General features: G+C 43.7%; 1 protein-coding gene and 1 pseudogene across 1 annotated transcript in view; both read left to right on the forward strand.

Moving 5' to 3' along the window:
* CATSPERB (cation channel sperm associated auxiliary subunit beta) overlaps nt 1–12,657 on the forward strand; it is a 185,524-nt gene extending 172,867 nt beyond the window's left edge. The window contains 5 exon segments of the mRNA XM_074393468.1: nt 676–786; nt 2,758–2,893; nt 4,392–4,492; nt 5,101–5,175; nt 12,439–12,657. Coding sequence (XP_074249569.1) covers nt 676–786; nt 2,758–2,893; nt 4,392–4,492; nt 5,101–5,175; nt 12,439–12,657 — 642 coding nt within the window.
* A 10,892-nt stretch (nt 12,658–23,549) lies between these two features.
* LOC101045539 (RNA-binding protein FXR1 pseudogene) lies at nt 23,550–25,383 on the forward strand (annotated as a pseudogene).
* The last annotated feature ends 274 nt before the right edge of the window (nt 25,384–25,657 follow it).

The raw sequence follows: 25,657 nt of genomic DNA on the forward strand, positions 1-25,657 counted from the left end.
TGCCTGTAGTCCCAACCATAATGCTAGGGAGGATGAGATGGGAGGATTGCCTGCGTCTAGGAGTTCAAGACTGCAGTAAGCTATGATCAAGCCCTTGTACTCCAGCCTGGGCACCAGAGCAATATACTATCTCTAAAAATAATAATAGTAATAATAATAATAATTTAAAATAAACCAATGTCTGGCAAGAGAGATCAAGTGTAAGTGAATGACAAATGGCCAGATATAGAGGAGATTTCAAATATCAATATATGCTATAAAGAAAGACAAGTATGAAATAGTAGGTTTGAAGAGTATGCAGCCCCACATTATTAAGGCCACTCCTTTTAGGTCTCCGTGCAGATGCCTGCAATGGCAGGGGCCAAGAGCAGTGAGTTTGGTAGTCCTGGGAAGTAGAATTCAGAATGACACAAGCTTTCTAGGTACCTTGCAGCCGCACGAGGTGAACCGGTGAGTGACTGAGTAATACCTGGGTTCAAATTACCAAGCAAGGGGGCAATTAAAATTCAGAAATACTGTACTTCTATTCTTACTTTATTATTAATGAGTTGCTTTCTCCTTTTAACTTCTCAGGAATTTTAATTACTCAGGGAACAAATATTTATTAAACATTTATAACTGCAGAAATCCTGCAACACAGAAAAACAAGTCAACGTCTGTTACTTCTATTTGCAGAAAACTGGTAAATTCAAACAGTGTGCTAATGTTTCCACTCGGAAGGAGTGTAATTGCACAGAGGATCAGAAGTTTTCACATGCTGTTGCTTTCTCGGATTGCAAGGAAAAAGTAAGATCATTTTTAATTACCTAAAGACAATATATTTTTTATATTAACAAGATTTTGAAATATGCCTTTGGCTTAAACATGAAAACTAAGACATAGAAATAATGTCTCATTATGATACAGAGCTAAATATAACACCAAACTAGAAAGATCTGAATTTAAATGTACCCTGCAAGTTAATGACCCTCCTCTGTAAAATAAAACAATAATACCTGCACTACCTTGTCTATTCCACAATGTTCATATAAAGACACAAACACACCCACACCCATACCCACACACTGCTATGTATACAAAAGCAACTTGTAATCTGTAAAACACTGTAACAGGTTACGGTGAATATTGGTTCATTTAAAACAACTGAGTATCTAGTATCATGTTCTTGGAATATAGAAAGCAAACTCATTGTAATCAAGCTGAGTCTGCTAATAGTGACAAATGAACAACAGTGTAATATGTTCGTTAAGAGAAGGCTTCTGTGTCAAATAATATTTCATTCTGTTAGTATCAAAGCATTCAAAGGTTATGTCTAATTACTGTTGGTGTTTGCATTAGAAGAGTCAAATACGCAATTGGAGCCGGGTGCAGTGGCTCACGCCTTAATCCCAGCACTTTGGGAGGCCAAGGTGGGTGGATCAACTGAGGTCAGGAGTTCAAAACCAGCCTGACTAATATGGTGAAACCCTGTCTCTACTAAAAATACAAAAATTAGCCAGTCATGGTGGCGTGTGCCTATAGTCCCAGGTACTCGGGAGGCTGAGACAGGAGAATTGCTTGAACCTGGGAGGTGGAGGTTGCAGTGAGCAGAAATCGCACCACTGCACTCCAGCCTGGGTGACAGTGAGACTCTGTCTCAAAAAAATTTTAAAAAAGGAATATGCAGTTGGTATAATTTTCAAACAGATCAATGTCAATGTCTTTGTCAAACTGTATATAGAGAAACTATTATTACCCAAACTGTACATATATTAAACTATATATAAGATCTGTAGAGACTACATAGAATATATGTATTTTTTATATATCTAATATGTTGGCATAGAGTCAGCATTCTGTAAGTTAATCTTATTTTATTTTTATTTTTACTTTTTTTGAGTCTGAGTCTTGCTCTGTCACCCAGGCTGGAGTGCAGTGGCACGATCTTGGCTCACTGCAACTTCCACCTCCTGAGTTCAAGTGATTCTCCTGCCTCAGCCTCTCGAGTAGCTGGGACTACAGGCACCCACTACTTCAGGCACCACTACGCCTGGATAATTTTTGTATTTTTAGTAGAGATGGGGTTTCATCATGTTGGCCAGACTGGTCCTGAACTCCTGACCTCAAGTGATCCACCCTCCTCGGCCTCCCAAAGTGCTGGGATTATAGGCGTGAGCCATCATGTCTGGCCAGCATTCTGTAAATTATGAGGGCTGATTTTATATACCCCCTTGCTGAACTAAAATAATGTTTTGTGATGCACTTACTATCTACTAAATGCTACTCTAAGCCATCTCCGTGATTTGCCTCATTTAATTTGAGCCACAGAGAAGTCAGGCAATTTGCCAAAGATTGCGTTATTAACATGCACCGGGGCTGGAGTTGAGCTCTGACGCCAGTGCCCAAGTTTACAGATTGTGCCTGAAAGACTGTGATTGGCTGGAAAAGTGACAAAAAGGAGGGGGAGGGACCTATGCAGGGCCTCCTAGGATATGATTTAGCCAAAAAAAAGTTTGAGTGGCATCATAGTTATTCCTGTGAAAAGGGCCTGTAGACATGAAGAATTCTGTTACCACAATGTATATACTGCCTTTGGAGTCCACATTGATTCTGCTCTAAGACCTTTTCTGACTGAAAAGGCAGAAACCCCTCAGAAGCACATTTCATTGAACAGCCAAACTATTGGCAACATATGTTTTCATTTTTTTTTTTTAAACAGGAAATGAAGTGACTATTACTTTTCCAAGTTTACATTCATGCTTGGAATTTGTATTTTAGGTTCCTCGCTTTAAGTTCCCAGTTACACAATATCCAGTTTCCATGGAAATTGTCAACGAGGATGGACGTGTCCCATTGGAACCTCCGTATCTGGTTACTGTGTCTGAAGTGAACAATAGGCAAAACTGGAAACTGAGTAGGGTTTGCTTTCATTTGTAATTATTTTCTCTTATAAGTAATATTGTGACTGGTTTACAAAGATCAATGGTTTTCAAGTCCTGTTCACACAAAAGAGAGGCAAGTGGATGTGGATCAATTTTCATATTGACAATTGACAATTGATCAATAGAAGTAATTGACAGTTGATCAATGGGATCAATAGGCTATTTATTTCTATTGTTTCCCACTAATTTCATCATCACGTCCAGCGACCTAGATTCTATAGTAAAAGCATTTTTGAAGAATTTACACTGCAAACAATTTGAAAGCCATTTTGTGGATTAAGAGCAACAGGGATTGAATTTGTGCCGCACGCAGGTCTGGCATCTCCTTTCCCTGCCGATTCAGTGTTACAAAGGAGGTCGTAAAAAGTGTGGCCAGATAATCTTTAGGATCTATCTTCTAATTATATGAGTAAAATTTCTTAAAGTTTCTATGGTAAACTATTGAAAATATGCGAAAATATTTTAAATAAGTTGTTTACCTCTATTCAGTTTACCTCAAATATGTAACTTTTTGTTACGCATTTTGTGTTCACATATGAATACTCAAAGGTGATAGACAGACAGGTAGGCAGATAGAAAGAATTAGCTAAACAGAAATTTTGGTCTTTCATTAATATGTTACTAAATATCCAGACATTTGGTATTCAGTGAGTCTTACTCTGGCCAACATATATGCATTGTTGAAATGCAAAATCCAGCAAAATAAAGCTACTAACTATTTGCGTTAACTGACATCCCCATTTTCTGTGGTGTGCTAGGAATGGTTCTAACCAGATCTGGAGTCCTGATTATTAAATATTGAAATATTTTACAAGCTGGTTGTTAAACCATTGGTAGCTTGAAATTGCCAGGGTGACAGGATTCACACTACAGAAACTGGAAATTACAATCACAGCTTTTTCTTTTCCTTTAGATTCTGTGTATCTTTATACCACTGCAGCGTCTAAATCACTACCTAACTGGTTTTAGAAAGGATGACAAGAAAGAGGAAAATCTTTTAGAAAAGATTTAAGTGATCCTATTGTAAAACTTTACTGCCACCTTATTATAAATCGTTTACCTTCCCTAAGGAGGTCCTGAGATGACCTTACTGCCAAAAACATGAAGCATGTGCAGGTCGGGACTGGTCCTGAGCATGGGGCCGGAAGAAAAAGATCAGCATGAAGGTGATCAGAAGTCTTGAACTTCTTGAGGACGCCCTTGAGGGCAATGTGAGATATTGGGCCTAACTCCCCTAAATACATCATCTAGAAAGTCAAGCAGAACTAAAAGTATGGGATAATTTGGTCGTGTTATGGAGTGAAATATTTCGTAGTATCTTAACATGCATAACAAATTTTATATTAGTAATTGCAAATTAAGTAGTAATACTAAATTGAAAGTAATGGCAAAAACAGCAATTACTTTTGCACCAACCTAATACAAAATGAGAAAATAAGTGTGCTTATAATATGTTTCATGTATTTTTAGAGCACACTGTGCCAGAAAAGATTAGAAAACTGAAAACGTTATTAGAACCAATGCTTCATGATGCAGTGTATAATCCTTCAGGTCTCAACTTAAGCATAAAGGTAATGATGGCATGGTTGTTTCCGCTGTGCTGAGTTTAGATAAAACCTGTGTGTCTAAGCTAAGATTGGTTTTAGTTCGAAAGTATAGGTAACCAGGCATGGTGGGAATAACACCTTTAACGTACATGAAGAGGGTGTGTTTTTTCTCCATTTCCCTTGGTGTTATTATTTCAAAAGTTTTGAGCAGATGGGCAAAACAGATTCTCCAGCAAAGTGGAGAAGAAATGGTGTTTCCAAAAGTGAGAGGGAAGAAACAGGCTCAGTATTATTCACCTGGACATGCATGGGCACCTGCCATCTGGTTCCAGCTGCTCATAAAAATACATGAAGTCGGTAGAATACAGATGATTGTGAAAAACAACCAGAATTAGGGAACACATTGAAACCACAAATACGAGGATTTGCCCAAAGTACTTATCAAACTATTGATTCCCTCCACTTCAATCCATCTTTTCATTTTGACACGTGATGTGTACAAGAGCCTTAGGAAGGGGATGGGAACCTTTTCATGCAGCATCTATAGGGACAGTGGCCCCAGGGTATTTTATTAATGCTGAAAGGAATGTACATGTTGATGCTGCTAACGACTGGGTGTGCTTTTTCCACAGGGCTCTGAACTCTTCCACTTTAGAGTGACCGTCATTAAAGGAGTCACTTTTTGTGACTTAGTTGAAGAATTTCAGGTAAAGTAGATGCACTCGGCATCAGAGTGGGTGGTGGCTGGGGAAACAACATGACAAAACCAATTCAAGAGACACTGAAGAGAAAAACTTGACAGAATTTGTGTGATGGACAAGGCTTAGAGACAGGATCCCCAAGGATGGCAGTGACAGTCAGTAGTGATGAAGCCAGAATGTGTGACAGGGGCCAGGACTTATGGATGCTGGCAGAATTTTAATAAGACCTATAATAATATGTGGCTGTCTGTGTGTTGTTTTTTTTTTTTTTTAATTTCTCTCTTTTTTTTTTTTTTTTTTTTTTTTTTTTGAGTTTTACCTAGAGTTAAGAGTTAAGGTCAGGCTATCTTTGTTTTTCTCCCCCTTCTCTACCTTCCATGTTTAGCCCAGTTTTCTGAGTTTTTTTTTTTTTTTTTTTTTTTTTTACAGAGTCTCACTCTGTCACCAGACTGCAGTGCAGTGGTACAATCTTGACTCACTGCAACCTCCACTTCCTGGGTTCAAGTGATTCCCCTGCCTCAACCTCCCAAGTAGCTGAGACTACAGGCGTGCACCACCATGCCCACCTACTTTTTTTTGGTATTTTTTAGTAGAGACGGGGTTTCACCTTGTTGGCCAGGATGTTCTCTATCTCCTGACCTTGTGATCCACCTGCCTCGGCCTCCCAAAGTGCTGGGATTACAGGCATGAACCACCGTGTCCAGCCAGTTTTCTGACTTTTAATGCTCTTCCTCTCACACCTACTTCTCCAAAGAACATATTTCTGTAACTGTTTAGTTTCTAGTCTGATTATCCTCCTTTTGGCTGTTTGAATGGTAATTGTTGTCTTAAATATTTCAAAGGCTTTCAAGATCCAAAGGAACTGGACACCAGATCAGTCTTTCCCAAATCATCCCATGAAAGCAACAACTCATTTCACTTATTCATATAATGACGTCTGCTGCCTGTGAGGCATGGGAAGGAAGAAGGATTTGATAAAAATCAACAAGTCATTAATTATCAAATGCTGATGCTACATTAACATTCTCTCTGTCTCTCTGTCTCTTTGTGCTCTCTCCCCACAACCCTGCCCTGTCCTGGCCCAGCTCTAAGGCCAGCCCCCAATAATGCCTTTGTACTACTACAGTGGTGGGTGGCTATGGCAGCAGTGCAAACCTCTAAAACTCTGAGAGAAAGATCCAACCCACTGGAGCTAGCAAAAGAAGCATCTGTCACATGAGGAGTGTGAAGGGAAATCCCTGTTATTTTTTTCTCTCTTTTCTCATCTCTTTGGCTTAAGAGCCACCCTGGTTGTGGGGAACAGCACAATAGCACAGAAGGCTAAACTTCTCATAGAAGCTCAGCTTTCTTTCCAAAGGACTAGGGAAGGGACCTCTAAGAGAGGAAAGTATGGGAAAAATCTCTATAAGAAGAGGGCTGGAGAAAGGGAGTCCTGATTCTTTATATGTATAAGCTAGCACCAGGAAGAAGCTGCATCTGAGCAGGGCACACCTAAAGAAGATAGCAAAGGCTTTTAAATAAAACTACGAAGTAAACACTCTCTAGTTTCAGAGCAGCTCCTGAGTGGCACAGGTACCAGGAAGTCACAGATGGCATAGCAACAGCTTGGAAAACTGAACCAACTTTGAAGCCACCACCCACAGAAGGTGAGACATAGATTGTGACCTGAACTCAGACAGTGTGATTGACTGCTGAAACAAACAAATAAATAAACAGCATTTTCCAGATACCCTTTAAACAGGAACCAGAGTCTCACAACATAACATCAAAAGTGTCCAGGATACAATCCAATGTTATTTACCATATCAGGAACCAAGAAAATATAGTCAATTCTGAAGAGAAAAGACATCAACAAAGGACCACAAATGCAAATTATCAAAGATTCTAAACTAGCTGTTATAACCATGCTCCATGTGGTACAGGTAAACACTTTAGAAATAAGTAGAAAATGATCAATTATCAGCAGAGAGCTAGAAGCAACTTAAAAAGAACAAAGTGGAATTTTAGAACTAAAAACTACAATATTTGAAATTTTAAAACTGCCAAATGGACTCAGTTGCTGAATGGAAATGAAACAGGAATAAAATCAGTGAACTTTAAGTCAGTGGAAACCCAACCTGAAGAAAAAGTATTTTAAGAAGAAGATCCCACCAGCCAGGCTCTGTGGCTCACGCCTGTAATCCCAACGTTTTGGGAGGCCAAGGTGGGTGGATCATGAAGTCAGGCGTTCGAGTCCAGTGGCCAACATGGTGAAACTCCGTCTCTACTAAAAATACAAAAAAGTTAGCTGGGAGTGCTGATGGGTGCCTGTAATCCCAGCTACTCAGGAGGCTGGGGCAGGAGAGTCCCTTGAACCTGGGAGGTGGAGGTTGCAGTGAGCCAAGATCACACCACTGCCCTCCAGCCCGAGCAACAGTGCAAGACTCTGTCTCAAAAAGAAAAAAAAAAAAGAAAAAGAAAATCCCACCTCAGGGATCTGTGTGACAGTCTCAGAAGGTCTAACATTGATGTCGTCAGAGTCCATGAAGGAGAGGAGGAAGAGATTGGTACAGGGGAAAAAAATCCCAGCACTTTGGGAGGCCATGGTGGGTGGATTGCTTGAGCTCAGGAGTTTAAGACCAAGTAGGCAACATGGCAAGGCCCTGTCTCTACAAATACAAAAAAATTAGCCAGGCATGGAGGCGCACATCTGTAGCTCCAGCTACTCTGGAGCCAAGGTGGGAGGGTTGCTTGAACCTGGGAGGTTGAGGCTGCAGTGAGCTGAGATCATGCCACTGCACTCCAGCCTGGGTGACAGAATGAGACCCTGTCTCAAAAAAAAAAAAAAAAGAAGAAGAAAGGAAAGAAATAACAACTGAAGACTGAAAATCCCCAAGTTTGGTGGAGACATAAGTTTACATATTCAAGAAGCTTAATGAACGCTAAACAAGATAAAGATAAGAGAAAACCATGCCTGAACATATTGTAATCAAACTACTGAAAATCAAGATTATAAAATAATGAAGCGGTCAGAGAAAAACAACACTATACAAGGGTACAATTTCAATGACTGCTGATTTCTCAACAGAAACCATAGAGGTAAAAGAAAGTCATACATCTTTAAAGTGTTGGGGGTGAGGGTTGGGTGGGAAGAAGGCTTGTCAATCCAGAATTCTCTACCTACTAAAAATGTCCTTCAGGAATAAAGAAAAAAATCAAGACTTTCTCAAATGAAAGAAAACTAAGAGAATTCATTGTCGGGAGAACTTCTCTTTTGAAAATTCTTAAAGAAGTTCTTCAAGCAGAAGAAAAGTGATAACAGCAGGAAACTTGAAGCTTCAGGAATGGAGGGAAAAAAATGGATAAAAGAAAGATAGGCAGGGCAGTGACTGCACCATCAATAAAGGAAAAGAATTGTTAAGAAAATGTAGGAAAAAAAGGTATAAAGATTCTTGGGACTGTCGAAACCTGCTTTTGAAAGTACCCTGAAATAGGCTGGGCATGGTGGCTCATACCTGTAATCCCAGCACTTTGGGAGGCCAACTTGGGTGGATCACCTGAGGTCAGCAGTTCAAGACCAGCCTGGCCAACATGGTGAAACCCCATCTCTACTAAAAATACGAAAACTAGCAAGGTGTAGTGGCATGCACCTGTGATCCCAGCTACTCAGGAAGCTGAGGCAAGAGAATTGCTTGAACCCAGGAAGCAGAGATTGCAGTGAGCTGAGATAGCAGCACTACACTCCATCTAGCCTGGACAGCAGAGTGAGATTTGGTCTCAGAAAAGAAAACAGAAAAAAAAAAAAAAAGAAAGAAAAAAGAAGAAGAAAATACCCTGAAATAGCCAGACCTGGTGACACGTGACTCTAACCCAGCTATTTAGGAGGCCAAGAGGGGATCCTTTGAGGCCAGGGGCTTGAGGCCTCAGTCCAGTGTGAACATGCCAGTGATTAACCACTGCACTCCATCCTGGTAACACAGTGACACTCCGTCAAGAAAAGGAAGGGGAGGAGAAAAGAGAATCCTGAAACAATGAAATGCAAGCCATAATCTTGGATTTTCTTTCACCCAAAATGCATTATGGGGATAATTGGAAAAAAAAAAGAAGTAATATCTGTAACTTTGTAATAGTGTTGTCTCAAGTTAATTTCTTGACTTTGATAATTACACTCTGGTTATGTAAGTGATTTTTTGTGCTTAAAAATACAAATTGAACTATTTTAGGAGTAAATAGACATTGTATCTAAAACAGACTCATAATTCTGAGGTTGAACCTTTTTTAGACATGGTATGGAATATTTGGATAGTTGAAGAAGATTAGAAGGGAAGCATTTGAAGAAACAGTGTTTTTCAGAACTTTAGAGGTAGCAATTTAGGTGGAGAATACAGAATCCAGAGGTGACAGAAGTTTCTAATCTTAGAAATATAATAAATGGCTTAAATGAACAAGTGAAATTTTTACATCATCTGGTGGAGTGACTGAAATTTCATTAGATGAAAGTGGATAAGGAAGCCAATTCTGGGTGGAGAGAGCAGGTCCAGGTATAGGAAAGTAATGCAGGATTTTTCTTGGCCACTTTTCCAACCAGGGACCTCCATAGCTGGTGACACCCTCCACCTGGGCCTTGCTCAGCCTTGAGCCTGTGCTGGAGGCACCCTGTCCACTGGTCCCACCTGTGATTTACCTTGCATGTTTGATGGTTCCCAAGCTCTTATCCTGCACCCAAGTATCATAAGGTTACACTGACAATTGAAGACTAAGGAGGGCGGAGAATGATTTTATTGAGTGAGGAACATCTCTCAGCAGAGAGGGGTCATAGGGGTGGTCCCCCACCCCTGCAGTCAGGTGGTTTCTTTGCCAGTGTGGCTGAGTCTGGGGCCCTTTTGGGCTCGGATCAGGGAGAGCTTGCTGACTGGTCTGTGAGTTTGCGAAGAAGGGCTAAAGCAAAGGCGTCACTCAAAGGTGGACACAGCAGTGTGGAAAACCAGTGAGCAAAGGGCAGGTGTATGTAAGCTAGGTGAAGGGTGGGATCTGTCAGAGGAAAGCATGCCAAACAGGAAGACAGGTTCTCAGCTGTCTTCAGCTTGAGACTGCCTTCAGCTGGAAGGTCAGGTTTCACCGGGGACCTGCCCCTATCTGCCTAGGCATTTGACTGCCTCCTGTCATGATTGAAGACATAAAGTTTGCGCCTTGAATAGTGGAAATTCATTTGGCTGGAATGTAAGGTTATTTAGAAGAAAGCCAGGTAGGTTAGGGTCCAATCGTGGAAGGCTTTGAATGTCAGAATGAAAGCGTTAAAACATTCCTGTCAACATGCCTGTTTTGGATAAAGGTGTTTTATACACAGACTGCTGTTTTTTGTTATTGTTGTTGTTGTTGTTTTTTGAGATGGAGTCACTCTGTCACCCAGGCTGGAGCGCAGTGGCATGATCTTGGCTCACTGCAACTCTGCCTCCCGGGTTCAAGTGATTCTCCTGCCTCAGCCTCCCGAGTAGCTGGGACTACAGGTGTGTGCCACCACGCCCAGCTAATTTTTTGTATTTTCAGTAGAGACAGGGCTTCACCGTGTTAGCCAGGATGGTCTTGATCTCCTGACCTCGTGATCTGCCTGCCTCAGCCTCCCAAAGTGCTGGGATTACAGGTGTGAGCCACTGTGCCTGGCAAGACTGCTATTTTATACAAAGATAAATCTGGCAATGTTAGGATGTCAACATAGACTGGGGGCCTGGGAAGGAGGCCACTAGGGTAGTCTAGTTATGAAAGGTAGTGCAATAATCACAGTAGCAGTATTGAACAAGTAAGAATTCAAGAAAACGAGAACGAATTCATAGTATGGAGGGACTGTTTCTAAGAGAACAGATACCTCCTTGGGTCAATGGGAAAGTGGGGCTACCTTTAGCTTGAGATAGACCTTAAAGCAGCCATCATCTTTTTTCTTGTCATTTGCACTTTCCCACATTCCCTACTGTCCTAGATCCATTCATCAGCATGTTCTTCTCCCCCAGAAGATGATCTGGCTTCCTGCTTCACAAAGGAAACATAAGCCTTGGCTTGAACTCCCTACTCTCTTTATGCCCTGCTTCTACATTTAACATACAATGATTCCACCCTTGCCTCACATCTCAGAGAAAAAGACATCACTGTCCTCCTTTGTCAATAATTCCCCCAGGAATTTACTTGCTTCTGTTAATTAGCTATTCAGGCAGAAGAAACATTTTGAACACGTAAAAAGTTTCTGACAGGTGCAGTGGCTCAGGCCTATAATCCCAGCACTTTGGAAGGCCAAGGCAGGCAGATCACCAGAGGTCAGGAGTTTGAGACCAGTCTGGCTGGCCAACATGGTGAAACCCCGTCTCTACTAAAAGTACAAAAATCAGCCGGGTGTGGTGACACGAACCTGTAATCCCGGCTACTCGGGAGGCTGAGGCAGGAGAATCGCTTGAATGTGGGAGGCAGAGGTTGCAGTGAGCCGAGATTGCGCCACTGCACTCTGGCCTGGGCGACAAGAGCAAGACTCTGTCTCAAAACAACAAAAAAAGAATGTTTCTTTTTCTCCTTCTCTTCTGTGAACCCGCTTATTCATCAAGATCCAACTCAGAAAGTGCATTCCCTGACTGTCCTAGGCAGGTAGGTATTCCCTCCTCCCCGTTCCCAGAGCTCTTTGCCCATTCCTCTGTGACTGAAAAGAGAATATTCTGCCGTGTAAGCATTTTATCTGCCTCCTTCCACCATTAAAGACAGGGTAAAGGCAAAGGATAATATATGGACTTCTTTTTTCTTGTTGTTTTTTTGTTTTCGTTTTTTTTTGAGACGGAGTTTTGCTCTTGTTACCCAGGCTGGAGTGCAATGGTGCGGTCTCGGCTCAGCACAACCTCCACCTCCTGGGTTCAGGCAATTCTCCTGCCTCAGCCTCCTAAGTAGCTGGGATTACAGGCACGCACCACCATGCCCAGCTACTTTTTTGTATTTTTAGTAGAGACAGGGTTTCACCATGTTGACCAGGATGGCCTCGATCTCTTGACCTTGTGATCCACCCGCCTCGGCCTCCCAAAGTGCTGGGATTACAGCCACCTTGCCCGGCCTATATGGACTTCTAAGACTGTGTTTACCGTAGGCAAACTGTTACTTGTTCGATTGTCAAGAGACTGTTTCCAAGCTTTGTGGATGCTGAATGTCTTTGTAACTCTTGGCAGTGTTTTGCTTGCCAATTAATTGTGGGAACCGTAAAATGTTCAGTGTTTTGCATTGCTAAACTCAGAAAGCTTAAAGACTTTGCTTTTTCTGTTGCAGGTTTATGTTGATGAGGCACCACTGCCATTCCCAGGACACACGCTTATTGCTGTGGCAGCAGCAGTAGTGTTAGGGGGATTAATTTTTGCAGCATTTATGTTTCAACTGAAGGGCATCCATCTGTGGAAGTCATTCCAAAGACAAATTAGAAGAGGCCAAGAGAAGTTTTCAAATATCTCCCTCCATTAGATGATTCGCAGATGAAAGTCTGGAGAGTGAACACATGGTCATCATAATTTCTCTTTATTTTCTAGTTTTATCAGACGATTCCTAGAACAATATGCTTCAGTGTTAAATTTACAAGCTACATAAAATCCTACAGAATTGCCGTAATAATTCAAATTGCTACTTGTCAATAGGTTCACCATTCCCTCTTCTTATTTTGAATACATAGAAAATGTCTTATGCTAAGCCTTCCATTGAAGAGTTCCTTTGAGGTTTTTAGAAAAGTATAAAGTGATAACCAACTCAACATGGAACAGGTGTTCTGTGTTGTTCATCTCTTAGTGCCTGGAGCCCATTCTGTGAGGTCAGAATCCCTGAGCGCTGCTCCTTCCGGATAGACTTTGAGTAGAGTACAGTTATGCCAGAGTGAGGTAGGCAATGAAGGCGGTGGGTCAGCAAATGTGTTTTCAGAGCCTCATGGGAATTAAAGAGGAAGCCATTAAAGTTTCTTGAGGCAACTTCAAATCCAGATTGTAGTACCTACAGAGGGAAATGTGACCCCCATCGTAAGGGTGCTAGAAGAATGAGGTGTCTGGGCAGAGTACTGGTTTACAAACCTACATGTAGCATGGAGAATTCCAAAAGCTCTATCTTTGTGTCTCTGTGTGCTGTCAAAGTACCTGTCCCCAGGTAGTCAGAAGATGACCATAACATTCAGAGATCAGAGTGTTATGCTCCCTGCTAAAGCTCAGGAGGGGAGCACACTGTTTTGACAACATAAGGAAAGGAAGGATTCCAATCCAGATCTGAAACCATCTATTATTAAAATTCCTTAGAGAGGGCAGTGCAGCAGGTGGGAAAGAGAATCAGACTCCAGAGCCAGACCTCCTAGGTTTGCCATATAGTAGATGCATAATCTTGGGCAAGTTAATTTATTTGTGCCTGAGTTGCTTCATCTGTAAAATGGAGAGATATTAACACCTACCTAATGAAACAGGAAATTTTCCTTGACCCCTTCACAGACCTTGTGACAGGAATGCATCACTCACTCAGCCTGCAGCTCTCAACCCCTCATGGAAGGGGGAGCATGCATGTGAGTGAGTATAGGAGCCAGAGTGAGCACTTTTGGGCACCAGCAGGAGCAAAACTGCATGCAAGCCCCATGGCAGCATCTAGGGAGAAGTATCCACGACCCCTGAAGCCCCAGAGGGCACATGTTACAGTGCTTTTTTAGCTCTGCTGTCCGAGGATGGCTTAAGTGTTAAACAGCTCAGTAGTTTCTCTGCCTTTTTGTGGGAGGCAGTTGCTCTTTGCCAGCAAGGGCAGAGGGTCAGTGTGACAGCCTTTAGTGTCCACACCTGTGGTATCCAAGCTCTTGTTCAGCATCCAGGAAAAATCAGGTTGCATGAACAAATTGAAGGGTGGTGAATGAGGAGGATTTTATTGCTGATGGAAGTGGCTCTCGGCGGAAGGGGAGTTGGAGGGGAGTTGGAGCAGGAAGGTGATCTTCCCCTGGAGTCTGGTCATCCCTGGCTGGACTCTTCCCTGAAGCAACACTGGCAAACCATCCCTCTGAAGCCAAGCTGCTTCTCTCCGACATCAAACCACAGTCTCTGACGTCCAGCTGCTGCTTTTTCTCCCCTCCTCTGCTCTCTGCCAGTTGGGTGAGGGGTTTTTATGGGTACAGGATGGGGGGCAGGGCAGGCTATGTGTGGTTTTGGAAAGGGCAACATTTGGGCAGGAAAACAGGAATGCATGTTTTCACTTTGGGCCACAGTTCCATGCTTAAGAGTGGGGCTTCTCTCTTTTCTGTCTAGAATTTATCTGCCTCCTGTCCCTATCACTAACAGGGCTTTCAGGAGGATCGAGTGAATGAATACATGTAAAATGTTTGGAACAGGACCTGTTTACGGTGAGTGTGATAAATATTGGCTATAATTGATACTGCTGCCCCTGCTGCTGTTTTTAGATTATAAGTAATAGAAAGAGATTTTTGTCTAATTAAAATAACAAGGGAAAAGCACTGAACAAACACTACAGAATACCAGATAAACAAAGCAAAGTCTAAACAATCAGTTTTTATCATGGGCAGGAATGAGGTCCATTCTGTGGACCTGGGAAACCAATGTGTGTCAACTCCTCAGAGCTTCCCTTGGACCAGGGGTCTAGAGATAGAGTATCGCACAGTGGTTAAATGTATAGGCTCCAGAATCTAAAGCCTGGGTTTTTTTTTCTCTCAATAAACTTTTAAAAATGTTAAATAGTTTAAGATTTACAGAAAAGTTGTGAAGATAGTGCAGAGAGTTTCTGTGTAAGCCACATTGAGTGTCCTCTGACTTGATGACCTGATTTCTATCTAGTGTCATCACTTATTGGCTCTATAACCTTGGGAAAGTTATTTAACCTTTCTAAGATTCCATATTCTGGTCTTCTACATTCAGCATCGCAGCACATAAGCACATTCTGTGCATACATCAGTCTTCTTGCACATTCACAGATGCCACTGCTAAGACAATCAAACTACTTTACATGCAATCGAAAACACATTCACCTCCTCCTCCAAAATAGACAACCCAAAGTCACATCTAACTAGGGGTCTGGGGGTAATGTCACGGAGCCAGTGTTCTCAGAGACCAGGCTCTCTGGGTGATATCAAATTCTCTTAGCCTCTTCTCCATAATATGGTGATAATTATTACTCTTTAGCAGAAAACAAGAAATGCAAGTAGGGTTTATGACGCTTATTTCAGTAACTAATACCTAAGCTGACATTAGAATTACCTCTGCCCTACACATTCTATGTCTTCCTTTGCCTTTACACGGCACCTGTGTAAAGCCTCTGAGGGATGAATTACCTTCATTCTTGAAGGATCTGAGCCTTTGTCAAAGCTGCCATTTGGGAATCTACTACTTTTAAGTTGCCTTCCATTGATCTGTACCCTTGGGCATTATGGTGGGAAGTTTGGCCCAGGATTCACCCAGATGAATATTGGTTCTTATCATGTTATAGCACCTCTGTTTCTCCTTGGTAAGATCAACTATCCTCCCTTTTGCCTGTTTTCTTAAATAACAGGAACCAAGCATGGCTACATGGCAGTCTCTGTTGTCAATTCAGTGGAGTCATCACTGTGTTCAATGTAGAAGTGTTTCTATATTGGTTAGATAGGCTACTTGATCATCAGAGCCCAAAGTTTAGAGCACAAAAAGCAAAACTTTAGGTAGTGGTTTATTAAGTGAAATCAAAAAGAATCATTCATTCTCCATCCCTTGTTTCCCAAGTTCACATGTCCTAGCTACAGGAAACATGATATAATGACGTGGAACATACACAGTCATGTGTGGCCTAACCATGGGGATACATTCTGCAAAATGCGTCATAGGTAATTTCATCATTGTGTGAACATCATAGAGTGCACTTACAGAAACCTGGTGGCAAAGCCTACTACACACCCAGGCTGCGTGGTATAGCCTGTTGGTGCTAGGCTACAGACCTGTACAACATGTTACTGCACGGAATAGTGTAGGCAGTTGTAACAACATGGTAAGTATTTGTGTATCTAAATATATCTCAGCATAGAGAAGGCACTGTACAAATGTGGTAGAAATGGTTGAAAATGGTACAGTTCTATAAGGCACTCACCATGAATGGAACTTGCAGGGCTGGAAGTTGCTCTGGTGGCGTCAGTGAGTGAACGTGAAGGCCTGGGACACTGCTGTGTGCTTTTAGACAACTGGCAGCACAGTAGGTTTGTGTGCATCAGCATTGCCACAAAGATCGGAGTAATGCATTGTGCTACGACGTACTGTGACGTCACAAAGCGATAGGAATGTTTCAGCTCCGTGATAAGCTTATGGACCGTCACTGTCTATGTGGTTGCAAAACTGCCTTTCATCCAGCCAGAGGAATTGCCAGGGTCAAACGGGCAACTGTGCATGAGCTTTCAACAGGCCTTCTCCTTGTATCATAAGACCACCTGTTTCTGGGTGGAAGAATACACAAAGATGCAATGAATCCCAAAGACATCAACCTATTGCCCCGCTTCTTTCTGTGAAGTGAGTGAGGATTGCATCAGAGGCAAGTTGTAAGGGATTAAGATTTCTAGAGTTGGCCAGGCACGGTGGCTCACGCCTGTAATCCCAGCACTTTGGGAGGCCGAGGCGGGTGGATCACAAGGTCAAGAGATCAAGACCATCCTGGTCAACATGGTGAAACCCCGTCTCTACTAAAAATACAAGAAATTAGCTGGGCATGGTGGCGCGTGCCTGTAACCCCAGCTACTCAGGAGGCTGAGGCAGGAGAATTGCCTGAACCCAGGAGGCAGAGGTTGCAGTGAGCCGAGACTGTGCCATTGCACTCCAGCCTGGGTAACAAGAGCGAAACTCTGTCTCAAAAAAAAAAAAAAAAATTTCTAGAGTCCCGAGGCACTGAAAAGATTATGGTGTCTCCCCATGTGTAGCTAAAAATAGTTGAAATAACGCTAAACAGGAATGTAATATGTGGGAATAAGCATCACTTCTCTTGATTTTCTGAAAATTTCTGAGTAATTTATCAGTGCTTTACTCTTCTCATTTTCTTTGGTTATCGCCTGATACCATTTGGTTCTGCATCCCCACCCAAATCTCATTTCAAATTGCAATCTCTGCATGTCAAGGGAGGGACTTGGTGGGAGGTGACGGTTCTCACGATATTGAAGGAGTTCTCACGGAATCTGGCGGTTTAGAAGTGGCAGTTTCCCCTGCACTGTCTCTCTCTTCACTGCTATGTAAGACATGCCTTGCTTCCCCTTTGACTTCCACCATGATTATAAGTTTCCCGAGGCCTCTGCAGCCCTGCAGAACTGTGAGTCAATTAAACTTCTTTTGTTTATAAATTACCCAGTCTCAGGTAGTGTCTTTATAGCAGTTTGAGAACAGACTAATACACCATCTTCCTTCTGTTGGTACAAAAAGTGGCAGTGATGGGCAGATACCATGGAAGCGGGCAAGGTCTTCAGAGAAAATGGCAGGCATGCTTACTGCGTAATGAAACTAATGTCCCTCTCTGAATCAACAGATGGCATGGTTTCAGCTCATTATAAAAGACTGGAGGTCCTTAAGCTCAGCGTTCCTTTCCGGCAATACTACTGTATGAGCAGGTGTCATCAGGCCTTCTTTGTGTTTTCCTCGGGCTCAGACAACTGATATCAGAATCCTAATCTAGTCCTCTGGCTGCTGTTATTGCTGAAAGTCATAAACCATCCTTTGTTTTGTCCCAGGAGTCTTGTGTCTTCTACCAGACGCAGAACCATGGTAAACCATCTTGTTGCTTTGCAAGTAGAATACAGTCTCAGACGCTTCATGGTTCTTGACATTAACAAGACTTAAATTCATTCACAAAACTGCTGGGTCATGAGAGAAGAGTAACAGGATTTGTACTGCAACGTGGAATAGGCTAGATCCCACTGAAAGCTGTCAGCTTTTTGAACCAAATGCATTAGAAGAATATTCTATATGGTACCTGGTATGTGCTGCCTCAAATTTCCAAAATAACCTACTAGGCTAGGTATTGTTCTTCTTTCTTAGTGGTTGGGAATGCAAGGTGCTGTGGCCTACTCTTTACTTAGGAATGAGATGTTCCCACATGCGCTGAGAATACTGAATTCACACACATTGCAGAAGCATTTTCTTGTTGGGTTTGATCTTCTACTGCATCGCACAGGTATCTTACCAAGGGACCGAAGAAAGTTGCCTCTTCAGGATCTTCAGGTCCTTGCAACATAAAGTTCTATAGCATGGTGAGGTAGTCAACTCCCTTCTCACTAGACTGAGCCACAGAGCCAGAAGGAGCACACCCTTACAGCAGAGCAGTAAAAGCATACTGTGCTCTGTTGGGGAAAGGTCTGTACTTAAAATGGGGCAATATGCCAAGTACCAGGGCCTTCACTGGTTGTCTCTGTACTGTGGTTATCATGCCCCCTCTGTGTCAAAGGACATGGTCACCCCAGGCACCTCTCATTTCCATCAACATCCAGCAACAGTTTTAACGACTGCTCCATCATCCAGTCCCGCTCAATAGCACAGGGGTTAAGCGCTTGCACTCCAGACTAGGAATCTCTGGCTATGAATGCTGTCTTTGCCACTCTCTAGCTGTGTAATCTTGGAGGAGTCATTACACTTCTCCATGTTTTCGCTTTTTTGTCAACATAATGATAGTCTGAGAACTGAACAAGTGAACACATCTAAAGTGCTTAGTGTAGATCCTGGCACATGGAATGTCCTGTAGTGTTCGTTATTGCCATGGTCTGAATGTTTGTGCCCCCCAAATTCCTGTGTTGAAATCCTAACACCCAAAGCGATGGTGGGAGGTGGGGCCTTTGGAAGGTGATTATGTCATGAGGATGAAGTCTTCATGAATGGGATTTTAGTGCCCTAAAAAAGAGGCCCCAGATAACTGCCTTGCCCCTTCCACTATGAGAGGGGACAGTGAGATGTTGTCATCTACAAAAAATGGGCCCTTGCCAGACACGGAATCTGCCAGCGTCTTGACCTAGGACTTCTAGCCTGCAAGACTGTCAAAATGAAATTAAAGCCTCCTAGTTTATGGCATTTTGTTACAGCAGTCCAAACGAACTAAGACAGCTATGAACAGGGCCAGTCTGCTGGGAGTGCTCCTTCCAAGAGTCAGATGCTTCTCTTATCAACCCACTCCTAATGATGAGAAAGGGAACAGAGACTTTTTTTTTTTTTTTTTTTTTTTTGAGACAGAGTCTCACTCTGTCACCCAGGCTGTAGTGCAGTGACATGATCTCTGCTCACTGCAGCCTCTGCCTCCTGGGTTCAGGCGATTCTCCTGCCTCAGCTTCCCGAGTAGCTGGGATTACAGGTGTGCACCACCACGCTCAGCTAATTTTTGTATTTTTAGTAGAGATGTGGTTTCACCATGTTGGTCAGGTTGGTCTCAAACTCCTGACCTCAAGTGATCCACCCGCCTTAGCCTCCCAAAGTGCTGGGATTATAGGTGTGAGCCACTGCCCCGGCCCAGAGACTTCTGAGTGTTGCTCAGAAGAATTCAGTCTGAATTATTCTCTTTACACTGGGTCAGGTGCTCTCTGGCCTTTCTTGCATGAGTCAACCCCATCTATAAGAACCCAGCTAAGCCGGGCACGGTGGCTCAAGCCTGTAATCCCAGCACTTTGGGAGGCCGAGGCGGGTGGATCACGAGGTCGAGAGATCGAGACCATCCTGGTCAACATGGTGAAACCCCGTCTCTACTAAAAGTGCAAAAAATTAGCTGGGCATGGTGGCACGTGCCTGTAATCCCAGCTACTCAGGAGGCTGAGGCAGGAGAATTGCCTGAGCCCAGGAGGCGGAGGTTGCGGTGAGCCAAGATCGCACCATTGCACTCCAGCCTGGGTAACAAGGGCGAAACTCCGTCTCAAAAAAAAAAAAAAAAAAAAAAAAAAAAAAAAAAAAAAAGAACCCAGCTAGCAGGCTCAGCTGCCACATTAAATACAGTATCACTATGACAATCAACTGAGAATAATCACATATGTTTTCCAACCTTTGGTCAAACATTCTTGAAAACCTGGCCTGTAAAAATTTCCACAGACTTTAGACAATACAAGGAACACGTTTCTCTAAATGGCAGTTCTACAATGTAACTCTTTTCTGTTCTGAGGCCTAACACGGCTCAGTTTATTTTGAATTTGAATTAGAATCTACTGCTTGACAAACAGTGGAACACAAGAAGGACTTTGAGGTTTCAGCTGCAAGGGAAGCACATTAGGAAATGGCCAAGATTTCACTGTAGGAAGAATTGAGGTGACACTTGGTTGGCCAGGCTTTTTAGTCAGTTTTTATAGCAGTAACAACCCTCAGATCTCACTCTCAGTTGCTTATAACAATAAACTTTTCTTGCCCACTGGTCTGCAGATTGGCTGTGGTGGCTCCATATGTCTCTCATTTCAGGACACAGACCAAAGAGCAGGGGCCACCTGGGCAGCTGTTCAATACATCTGCTCATAGTCTATCACCGAAATCAAATCATGTGGCCAGCCGGGCATGGCGGCAAACACCTGTAATCCCAAAACTTTGGGAGGCCAAGATGGGAGGATCACTTGAGCTCAGGTGTTCAAGAACAGGCTGGGCAACATAGTGAGACACCCTCCACCACCACCAAAAAAAGAAAAATTAGCCAGTAGTGGTGGTGTACACCTGTAGTTCCAGCTAATTGGGAGGTTGGGGTGGGAGGATCACTGGAGCCCATGAAGTTGGGGAGCAGTGAGCCATGATCACACCCGTGCACACCAGCCTGGGCGACAGAGTGAGTCACTGCATTGAATAAAACACACAAAGTAACCACGGAATGAAATACAGGAAGGAAGCGATGAAAGCAGTATGTACTAAAGCAAGAAACCACTGCATAGCGTGGGAGTGGGCCGGAGCACACGCCTTAAGGGCCCGGTTACAAACTTTTCTGGGTTTTAAGTCCGCCTTTTGAGATTCCTATCAGCTACCCCTTCTCCAGATGAAGGATTTGGTCCGTGGCTAATTAAAGGCTGGGGTGAATTGGCGCCCTGTGCAGATGAAGGATTGGCCCCTGCTCTGCTCACGGTCAATCCAGGGCACTCTCCCTTTCCCTCTGAGCCGTGGTGGAAAGGGGAGGGTTGTAAGGAGAGTGCCTTTACTCCTGTGTTTCTGGGTGTGGGGGAGCTGAGATTTTCCCTTTTGATTTAGCTTTAGGAAGTTGGCATTAATTGGCCTTCGGTTCCCTGTCCCAGACCCAGGTGCTCCCCTTTTGATCCAGCTTTCGGAATTTATCGCAAATTGGCCTCAGATTCCAGACCTTGATGTTTTCCCATGATTCAGCTTTAGGAAGTTGGCATAAATTGGCCTCAAGTTCCCTGCCTCCAGACCCTGTTCTCCTGCCTCAGAGGGAGGGGGACTTCTCACTTGGTGACTGGCTTCCACCAGAACACAAAACAGGAGCTGCTAGAGTCTCCTTAATACCGGGTCTTGGCTGCCCCGGAATGTCACCTCTGCCTCATTCTACTATCGAGGTGGTCCCAGGGACAGCCCGAGTTCAAAGGAAGGAGAAATAGACGGCCCCACTTTCGACTGGCAAGCGGACACTGTGAAAGAGCCTATGTCTGGGAGGGATTGTTGCAGTCATCTTTGGAAACACAATCCACCACGTTGATGTTCATCAAATAAATCTACTTGGGCTGTGAACTCAACTGGTATTCGACTTCAGAAATCCACAAAATCGGTTCTGAACTGCATTTTCATCTCAGCGTTTGGCCACGGACGATAATGACAGCTTCATTTAGGAAAGTCACAAAATCGTTCTGACCAAGACTATTTTGTCTAGATCAGTAATTTTGGGATTTGCCTGTCTCAGTGCCATCAGAAGCAACCAACTAACCCAGAAATGCTAAGATTTCTCCTCCTCTTTCAGCAGTCACTGACTACCTACCTCCATCTCTCATCGCTTTCCGGGGGGCCCTGAACCCTCTGGGGCCACAGCAGCGGAACCTCCCGCCCAGACCTCTCTAGGAACTGCCACCGTGTGCCTAAACTCCCCTCTCAACCACAATCTCCAGCTACAGAACTCTCATCCAAGTCAAAACTCCAAAGGCAGGCGTCTGACTGGCTGCTGGAGTCCAGATGCATGGGTATCCCTGAATTAGTCAAGCACGGCTGGGAGACAGGGCCACGTAATCCAGACCCAGCTCTTCCGCTCAGTCGGGCCGTTCCCGGAGAAGGAGAAACCGCGCTGGAGCTGGCACTCCCACGAGTTGTCGCGGACAGGAACTCGGATGCTGGCGGGAGGCAGCGAACAGTAAGTACGCCCGCGCGGCGGCTGTCACCCGCTTTCAAACGCGGAAGTGCCGGCCAACTAGCGCCCCGGAAACGCCTGGGGAGCTGGGCGCGCGGGCGAGGAGAGACCGCGCTGCTGCCTCCACGCTGGGCTCCCCGCGCCGGGCGGCCCCCAGGCAGGGCGCGGGGCGGAGGCGCCCGAGTGGTCTGTCTCGCGGGGCGCAGACGCGGTTCCTCTCCAGGGCGCTCCGGCTGTGAGGAGCAAATCCTGGGGCCATCTGCGTCCTGACGCCCAGCGGGACCCGCGCCCTTGGGACCTGAGCCTCCCTTGGGGGGAAAACCAGCCCACCAGGCACGGTCGCCCGCAGCGCTTGCCTGCCAGCCTCCTCTCCTGCGAGCCGCCTCCTCTCTGCCAACCTCCTCCTCCCTGCCCAGCCTTTCTCTCTGCCAGCCTCTCCCTTCCCTACCAGCCTCCTCCTCCCTGCCAGCCTCCCCCTCCCCTGCCAGCTTCCTCCTCCCCTGCCAGGCTCTTCCTCTCCTGCCAGCCTCTTCCTCCTTACCAGCGCCTTCCTCCTTTTTCATCTAATATCATTTGACCTGTCATTCAAGGCTTAGAGAAATGTTACCTCTGTTGAAAAGTTTCTCCCCAGCTCTCTCTGGTAATTGGTTCCTTCTCTCCTTTGAGTGCGGTAGCACATTTCTACATCCTACATCTTGGCCGGGTTTTGGTATTTACATGCTATCTCTCCTCTGCAATAAGGACAGTGCTAATTTTCTGTCACATTTCTTTTTAATGCCTTCCTGGAGTGACCAACATATGGTTGATATTCAACAAATGTTTGGGAAAAAAAGAAAAAAAAATACTGCTTATATTCAAATTCAAAGGAGACTATGAGAATATAAATAGGGCATAAGAGCATCTTGTTATAAGACAAGTTCATATAAAGTAACACATTTCAGGCATAAAGTGGACACTCGATAAATATTGGTTGAAAAATGAATACAAAGAACCCAAAATAAGAGGCTTTGGGGAATCATTATATATATAAAATTATAAAGGAATGGGTGTTTTTATTCTCTAACTTTCTTTCTAAAAAGAGGAATAACTAGAAAATTTAGAAAATAAAAGTGTAACTTTGTGGTTCCAACATGGCAGAGCTGACGGTGGAGGTTCGTGGCTCAACGGGGCTTTCTGCAAGGGATTTATCATGATGTTGTTCATGAACACTCCCTTACAGCTGTTTTTGAAATAATTGGCAACCAGAACGCCAGGTTCCAGTCAATTAACTTAGATTTCCACCACCTGATGTAAAAAAAGAAATGAGTAAAGGAGATGAAGCAGAGGTATATTCAAGAGCAAATGACCAAGAGCCACGTGAATGGTGGTTGGCTAAAGTTCGGATGATAAAAGAACTTTATATCATTGAATATGCAGCTTGTGACGCTACTTACAACGGAATAGTCACATGTGAACGACTTTGGCCTGTCAATCAAAATAAAACTGTAAAAAAAAAAAAAACCCTTCTTTAAATGCACAGTGGGTGTTCCTGAGGATGTGAGAGAGGCGTGTGTGAATGAAAATGCACATAGATTTGAAGAAAGCAGTAGGAGCATGCAGAATTTTTTTACCTTCCAACAACAACACAGCTAATGATACTGTCTGCCAGTGAAGCAACAGTGAAGAGCGTAAGCGTCTTAAGTGACATGCATTTGTGGAAGTATTTGTACGAAGATGATGCTTATGCGGAAATGAAGAGGCCGCTAAGCATTTAGAATGCCCAAAACAACTTGCAGCAGGTTTTCATGAGGAATTTGTTGTGAGAGAAGATTTCATGGGCCTGGCAATAGGAACACATGCTAGGTTCCTGGAGTTACCGGAGTTACTGCCATTGACCTAGTTGAAGATACTGGAACATTTAGAATCCGTGGAGAGAGCGCTGATGCCGTAAAAGAGGCGAGAGGTTTCTGGGAATTTGTGGAGGATTTTATTCAGGTTCCTAGGAATCTCGTTGGAAAAGTAATTGGAAAAAATGGCAAAGTTAGTTAAGAAATAGGGGACAAAGTGTGGCTTTGGTGAGAATTGAAAGAGACAATGAAAATAAATGACTCAGGGAAGACGGTGTGCTTCCATTTGTACCTATTGGCACTAAAGAAAGCATTGGAAATGCCCAAGTTCTTTCAGAGCATCATGTTGCTTATCTAAAGGAAGCAGAACAGCAAAGAATGGAACGCCTGCAGATTGATGAACAGCTGCGACAGATTGCTTCTAGGTCTTATAGTGGAAGAGGCAGGGGTCATCAGGGTCCTAATTACGCCTCCAGTAATTAGGCACAAATTCTGAGCTGTCTAACCCCTCTGAAATAGAATCTGAGCATAAGGACAAGCTGAGTGATTGGTCACTGGCAGGAGAAGATGATGGAGACAGCTGACATCAGTGTGTCAGCAGGAGAGCCCGGGAGGAAGAGGTGGAAGTGTTGCAGGGGGTCGAGGTCATGGTGGACCACATGGTAGCAAATCCTCCATCAGTTCCGTGCTCCAAGATCCAGACAGCAATCCATACAGCTTACTTGATAATACAGAATCAGATCAGACTGCAGACACTGATGCCAGCGAATCTCATCACAGTACTAACCTCGTAGGTGGTCTCCTAGACGAAGGACTGATGAAGATGCTCTTCTGATGGATGGAATAACCGAATCTGATACAGCTGCAGTTAATGAAAATGGGCTAGGCAAAAGATGTGATTGAAGAGCATGGTCTTTCAGAAAAGGCAATAAATGGCCCAACTAGTGCTTCTGACGATGACATTTCTAAGCTACAGCATACTCCAGGAGAAGAAAAGATTAATACCTCAAAAGGAAAAACTCTCAAGCAGCAGCAGTCCTGAATGGTGTTTCATAAACTGAAGAAGCTCCTCGTTTACAGTTCCTTTACATTATATTTACAGCAGTGCTTGTGCAAGCTTGCCGAAGGTAGAATATGGATCGCCAGTCTTTACATCACAGTTTCAGTTACTCTATTTGGAATTCAAAAAGGGGAGGGATCCTGAAGAAATCATATGTGAAACATGCTTTGACACCTACTGTGTTATAAAATATATCATCAGATGTGCCTTGAGAATAGTATATGCAACTTGAAAAAAAAAGAAAAGTATAAAGAAGAAAATTTTATATCATGCCACTTAAAATTTAGGCGTATTTCTTAATCTCTTATGGTGTGTGTATGTGTGCGTGCGCGCGCGTGTGTGTGTGTGTGTA

Source organism: Saimiri boliviensis, chromosome 2, assembly GCF_048565385.1.
Source record: "Saimiri boliviensis isolate mSaiBol1 chromosome 2, mSaiBol1.pri, whole genome shotgun sequence".
NCBI classification, from domain to species: Eukaryota; Metazoa; Chordata; class Mammalia; order Primates; family Cebidae; genus Saimiri; species Saimiri boliviensis.